At 34.6% G+C, this 7,275-nt stretch overlaps 1 protein-coding gene across 1 annotated transcript; it reads left to right on the top strand.

Annotated features, from left to right (window-relative positions):
* The first annotated feature begins 5,950 nt into the window (after nucleotides 1–5,950).
* On the top strand, nucleotides 5,951–7,269 carry LOC131061608 (protein MKS1). Its single transcript, XM_057995381.2, has one exon. The coding sequence runs from the start codon at nucleotides 6,218–6,220 to the stop codon at nucleotides 6,914–6,916; it is 699 nt and encodes a 232-aa protein (XP_057851364.2). The 5' UTR covers nucleotides 5,951–6,217; the 3' UTR covers nucleotides 6,917–7,269.
* Nucleotides 7,270–7,275: the final 6 nt, after the last annotated feature.

Raw genomic sequence — 7,275 nt, 5'->3', positions numbered from 1 at the left:
AATGTGAGATAGGTTGAGGGGAGAGGGAATAAGCATTAAATGCTTGATATGACCTTGGGAGTTAAAGTCAAGGTTAGTTGAATGAATAAACTCTTTATTCAAAGAATAAAGCTTTTATCCAATGGATAAACTCTTGTGCAAATGTAAAAGGGGATAAGTATGGTCAAAACAATAAATGTTTGGGGAAACAAGTTTGAAATAACCATAAATGGTTATGCAAGAGCCATAAATGGTCATGTAAGAGCCATTAGTGGTCTTGGAAGACTTTAGGGGTTAATTTGTTGAACACACAAAGCATTAAATGCTTTTCAAAGACTTTTGAAGTCTTTGAGAAGTGACTCCATTTTGCTTAGGAATGTGACAATAATTAGAGGATGGATTACGCTAATTAAGAAGGGGTTAGAAGAATCTAGAAGGGGATTTAGGAATGCAATTGGATTTGGTGGGAGAGGGAAAATAGGATTTTATTAAAATAAAAATTCATTTATTTCAATAAATGTGTGCAAGTTGCATTTGTAGGAAAATTCAAGTGGGGGGGGGGATAATGATTTAAATAAATGTTTTATTTAATTTATTTAAAAGAGGAAAAGGGGATTTAATTAAATAAATAGATTTTATTCATTTAATTGATTGTGAATTTGGTTTAATGAATTAATTAGAATAAATTGAATAATTTATTTAATTAATAGGAGAATGTTTGGAGATGAATTAATTAAATATTAATTTAATTAACTGTTGGCTAGTGGATTTTTAATCAAATAAATAGCGAATATTTATTTAATTAAGCTGGACAGATTTGTGTGACTACACATATTAATTTAAATTGTATACATATTATATTTATATGTTAATTTAATTGGGTTTTATTGAAATCAATTATAACAATTTTATATTTAGATTTAATAACTTTTATTATAAGATATTAATAATGTTCTAAAATTGATATATTATATAATGTTTATATTGAAATACTTTATATGTTAATTTAATATGTATTATGTCAAAATATAATAATTATTAATTTATGACTTTATATTATATTTCACAATTTAATATAATATATGATATTTATAGTATACATTAAATATATATTATATTATATTTCTTTTTAACTTAATGTAAAATACAACTATAATGTGATTATATTAAAATTAATTAACTTTATATTTATTAATTTTATTATAAAATATTAATACTATTCTATAATTGATATTTATATAATATTTATATTAAAATACTTTATATGTTAGTTTGGTATGTATTATATAAAAATATATTACTTGTTAATTATATAAAAAAAAATTTATATTATAAATCGAGAGACGAAAAAAGATGTTTATACAGATGAGTTCAGGGGAGGCAGGGCCTCAACAGTGAAACCAAAAAGAACTAGACGAGTGTCATATACAATGCACTAAAAGAAAGCTCCAAAATAAAGTTGTACTTGCTGCCATAAGGAACTAGAGTAGGATTTCATCCTGGTCTTCCAGCCATGTGGTCCTTCCATCCAGACCACCTTCTTCCTTTCCATGATTTGTATGCACATGTCAACCCTGTTGAAGGGCGGAGCTCTGGTATCTTGGAGTTCTTTAATTGGTTTCTTAACTGCACTCTCGAAGGCAGTTTGATTTTATGTGATCCTTGCCCATTCATACCCATCTTGCATCTCGTATATATACATGGTGGCTTAGCCTTCTTTGAGGAACCATAAGAGTTTGTTTCATTCAACATTCATTAGGAAACAAATCTGTACAACAATTTTATAATGTGTCAGTTTTTAAAAAAAACTAGTAAGTTCTCTAGCATTACCTTGGAACTTCTCCTCATTTCTGAGTTTCCAAATAAACCAAAGGATAAAAGAGGACAAAATTTGTCAAATTAAGTTAGCATCCTTTTTAAGATTATGGACGACACCAATAACTATATCATAAGTAAAGACATGCTCAGTAATGGATATTCCAAACATTAACCAGATCTCCCTAGCAAAAGGGCAGTCAAGGAAGATGTGCTAAGTGGATTCAGGTTTATTGCATACAGAACAAAGATCATATGCAACTAGATTATCCTAATAGGCAATCTATCCAGTAAGAGCTTCCATCTGAAACACTTGATCTTAGGGGGGTGGGAGATTTCCAAAGGTTCTCAAAGGTTTTATACCAAGCGGTAGGGTTGAGGTGGACATTCCATAGGGTGTTGACATGGTCGATCACAGAGGTGTCTTGGTTAAGCAGGTTGTAGATAGCTTTGGATTTAATTTTAGGGAGGGGGGAACCATCCTTCCAAAGGAATGAGAGGTATCTATGGGCATCAACATGAGTGTTCTTAGGGAGAATGAGGGTGTTACAGGCATTCCTAATCATATTGTAGGTCCGCTTATGTGAAGCGGGGAGATTAAATTTAGTACTAAGTTCCTCCCAGGTGATGAGGTTGTCATTTTCTAGGATATCCATAAGATACTTGATCCCCTTATTATGCCAGAATCTAGCAGAACAACCTTGGGTTAAGGCCAGTGGCTTAGAGTTGTGGTGGAGGTTCCACCAAATCGACCTTTCACCATGTATAGTATTGTCACAGTCAATGCTAGAGTTACAGATAAGTCTACGCACATGCTCCCAGGATTTCCAGATGGACTTAAAGACCCAAGTGCCTTGGACAGACACCGAGAAACTTCCAGCAAGTAGATCACTGAGTGGCAGGGCGTTCCACGATTTGGCAGCCTTTGGGAATCCATTTTGAATGTTGTTTCTGATAAGAATCTTCCAAGGTTCTTGCCCATCTAGTGCATGAAATATCCATTTGGCGGCAAGGTAGATTCCTTGTAGCTTAAGATCCTTAAGGCCCAAACCTCCAAGTTTTTTATCTAAGTGGCACAAGTCCATTTTACCGCATGGGCCTTTCTTTTGCCCTTACCATCATACCAGAGAAAGCACCTGATAGCCTTTTGAATTTCATAAATTTGATAATTGTTGAACATCCAAACCGAAGAGTAGTAGATACTGTATGAGGATAGGATTTTTTGACATACTTGAACCCTACCTGCTAGGGAAAGAATCCTATTGTCCCACTTGTTGAGCTTCTTATCAATTTTCCCCTTAACCCATGTCCACATGTCCCGAAAAGAGGGGGAGATAGAGAAGGGGATACCGAGATATTTGACAATCATGTTGGGTCCCCCCCATGAGTACCCGTCTTGTTGTAGCCAGTCTGGAGGTTCATCCTTCCAGCCAAGTAAAATAAATTTGGAGCTGGAGATCTTGGCTCCAGAGGCTTTACTGAAGGTGTCAATTTTTAGGTTGAGGGAATCTATGTTTTGCCTGGAGAGCTCCAGGAAAAGAGAGGTATCACCAGCAAATTGGATATTTAGCAATTCAGAGTTATCCGACAGCGCGATGCCATGGACTCTAGGAGATAGAGTATCATCACTAAGGAGATAGAAGAGGGCATCTGAGGCAATAACAAACAGAGCAGGGGCAAGAGGGCAGCCCTGCCTTATGGATCTAGAGAGAGGAATAGGCTGGGATAGGGTTCCATTCACTTCAATCATGGTGGAAGCATCTTTGAGGAGAATTTGGACATAGTCATAGAACTCGTTAGGGAAGCCAAAATCTCGAAGCATCATAAGGATGAAATCCCACTCGACTTTGTCATAGGCTTTCTCAAAGTCCACAAGGAACATGGCAGCGTCTTGGTTAGAGGTTCTGGCCCATTCCATGGATTCCCAGCTAGTGACAAGGTTTTCCAATATGTACCTGCCTTTAATGAATCCAGTTTGGGTAGAGCAAATGAATTTTGGAAGAATTTTTTCAAGGCGAGTAGCTAAGGCTTTGGCAAGGATTTTATAGGAGACATTGAGGAGGGTGATTGGCCTCCAGTTCTTAATGAGCGCTTTGTCTCCATCTTTAGGGATGAGTTTAACAATACCTTTATTTATGAATTCCCCCAGACTGCCATTGTCAAGAGCTTCATTGTATATGTCATAGAGGTCATGCGTGACCCAATCAAGATTGGCTTTGTAAAACTCCGCAGGGAGACCATCGGGGCCTGGGGCCTTATTATCCTTGAGGGCTTTAATGGCATCGACAATTTCTTGTATAGAGATCCTTAATTATATAATTTTATATAATATTTATACTATATAGAAAATATATATTACATTATATTATATTTCTTATGACTTAATATAAAATTTAATAATATTTTTTTTATTTTAAAAATAAATTTAAATTGCATATGGTATAGCATATAATTATGTTTGTAAAGGAGTATGTGGACAAGAGAATGCAACTGATTTTTTATTTTTTTTGTTATCCTATAGCTATCATATGATTTTGTTACTTAAAATGTTAATTTAATTTAATTTAAAAAATTGTACTTCAAAAAAAATATTAAAAATAAAAATAAACTATATTGAATTCTTTTCAGATAAATTTTAATATATAAAAGATACAAGTTAAAAACTAAAGTTAAAACATTAAAAGTAAAATGATACTTATTTAATAATTTACCATAATATATAATATTTATACTATACAACAAATATATATTACATTAGCAATTTAATTACTTTTTTTGGTTATCCTATACTTATATTTTTTGTTATCCTATAGCTATCATATGATTTTGTTAGTTAAAATGTTAATTAAATTAAATTTAAAAAATTGTACATTAAAAATAATAATAAAAATAAAAATAAACTATATTGATTTTTTTTCAAATAAATTTGAATTTATAAAAGCTACAAGTAAAAAGCTAAAGTGAAAACATTAAAAGTAAAATTATACTTGTTAAAAAAATAAAATGTCAATTCAAAATTATTTATTTAACTTCATTTATATATATATGAATAATTATGCTAATTAATATTTTTTTAGAAAATAATTATATTTATAAAAAATTACTATTATTTATCTATATATTTTTTAAAAACTTAAATAATAATATTATGAAAATTTTCATATGATCACAATATCACCGTAACGCTTACATTATCTTTTGAGAGAAACAGAGAAACATGCGCGGTAAACGAGAAAATGCACCGTAACGCAAGGCATAAACACGAGCAGAAAAAACCGTATAAAGTAAGACAAAACAAGCAACGGTGCTCGACGTTGCAATCGTCTTGCAAGGCCTCGAGTAAATATGGAGCATAGATTTGAGAAGTTAACCCATCCATTTCAAATAGGAGTCGCCTACGGCGAAAAAACTAATAGAAGTTCTTGTATTTGCACGTTATGTATGAAGGTGAGTTCTTGTATTTGCACGTTATGTATGGTGGTGGTAATGTTATCATAGACTTAACATGGACGATGGAATATGATATTCACGGAAGCAATTTTTTCAAACTACACATTAATTTATGTCCCTTTCAAATCTACTCTTCCTTAGATGTCGTTGCTAAGAAGGGGGAAGTAGGTATAGATCTTTCTTTCCCCTAGTCTCCTTCTACTTGTTGTCCACAAGCAGATCCTTCAATAAAGTTTAAGATTTTATTGTCTTGATAATCCACTATACTTGTCTGATTCTCCAAATCTTGCCCCAACAAAACACCTGGTTACCAAAGTCACTTCAACTCATTAAATTTGGTGTTTGTTAAAATAGATATTCAATTTGGACGCCTAAGTTGACCCAAAAGAAATAGTTAAAAAGAAAATGCTACATCTCAAAATATCTAGAAGGCTCTAGAAGGAACTAAATAAATAATGAATTGGAGGAAGCGTTGAAATGCATGGCTCTTGCTCTTAAGGACCACGTTAAATTTTATTATTGACGTGATGGGCCATGTCAACGTGGCGAGAGTGCCCGCCATTTTGTTAAATTATATTAATGACGTGGTGGGCCATGTCCACGTGGCGAGATTGCTCACCCATTTCGGTGCTTAATTTCAAAGTCATCGGAGCGTGCCAAAGAAAAAGGATTAGGTTGAAGTGTAGCGGCGGGGGCCAAGAAAAGATCGATTTTAATTAATTAAGCTGCCCTGATGGCAACTTCTCTGTTGATTTTTCGTTTAATCGATTCTACCGCCGGTTGACGTTTACTTTCTGATTTCCAATAATTAGTGTTCTTCCAGTTTGAATTCTTCACATAAATTAATTTACAGAAGTGTAGAATCTAGATGCTTTTCATGCCATTGATATAAAATTCAGTAGCAGTGTGTAAAGAATAATTGAAGCTTTGGCTGTAAGAAGCTTACCGGTGGAAGAATCGCTTCGAAATCATTATGAATTCTCCGCAGGAAAAGACGGCAAGAAAGGAATTGCAGGGTCCGAGACCAACACCTCTCAAGGTTTCCAGAGAATCGCATCAGGTTCGGAAGCCGCCGCTGCCAGTTCAATACAAGCCGCCGGTTATTATTTACGCGCACTCTCCGAAGATCATTCACACAGATGCTGGAGAATTCATGACGCTTGTCCAGCGACTTACAGGTCGCAACGCTAGTAACCCTAATTCACATAAGCCGCCGCCTCCGGCGGCGGTGAGCTCTGCTGGCGTGGTCTTTGAGGCCTCTTGCAGCCCTAAAGCTGACAGTTTTAGGGTTTCTAACAGCAATCTTTCGTTGATTTCTTCGCCAGAGCAAGAATCGGAGAAATTATTTACTCGCGACATTTCTCCGGCTTCTCCTGGAAGTATTCCGAGCAGTTCGTTTCCTCCCTTTTCGCCAAACTTCTCTCTGCCTTCTCCGCCTCTTTTATCGCCTAATTTGTTTCAAGATTTGCCTTTATTTGCACCGCAGCTTCAGTTAGATTATTCGGATCGTTTCTTCTCGCCCGGCCAAATTTTCCAAAAGCAATCTGAATTATTATTTAACCCTTCTCCTTCTCTTAGATCGTACATGAACATGAACATGAATTCTTCCTGGTCTGCATCTCCTACAGGTTATGATCTCTTGAATGATCGGCCGTCAGGGAATATGACCTAATTTGTCATCTCAGCTTTCATGTTAGTAGATACTGGAGTTCAGCTTAGTTGTCTTAGGACTTTAATCTGATTTTATGAATATATATATCATCAACTCTGTAAAGATTGGCAAAGCATGACCAGTTGAGTTATTTACTAGCTCTCTCTGTACATTTGAGTGACGTCACTTTAGCCGCCATGTTTGATTTGGTGCTTTGTTGGTGATTGTGGAATTTATTTATTCTAACAGTTCTCAAATCTTCTGTTTTTCTTGGGGTAAAGTGTAGTTTTTGGTGTTATTTGATTTTATTCTAACTTAACTTGTATGTCCGCAACGATAAATGACAAGAACTATAAGTCAAGAGTGTACCAGCGCAGGCA

Source organism: Cryptomeria japonica, chromosome 3, assembly GCF_030272615.1.
Source record: "Cryptomeria japonica chromosome 3, Sugi_1.0, whole genome shotgun sequence".
In the NCBI taxonomy this organism is placed as follows: domain Eukaryota; kingdom Viridiplantae; phylum Streptophyta; class Pinopsida; order Cupressales; family Cupressaceae; genus Cryptomeria; species Cryptomeria japonica.
The sequence above is the reverse complement of the archived record's forward strand: the minus strand, read 5'-3'. Positions and strand labels throughout refer to the sequence as shown.

Excerpts from the sequence above, each read along its gene's own strand:
- LOC131061608 (XM_057995381.2), top strand. The coding sequence starts at position 6,218 with ATGAATTCTCCGCAGGAAAAGACGGCAAGAAAGGAATTGCAGGGTCCG.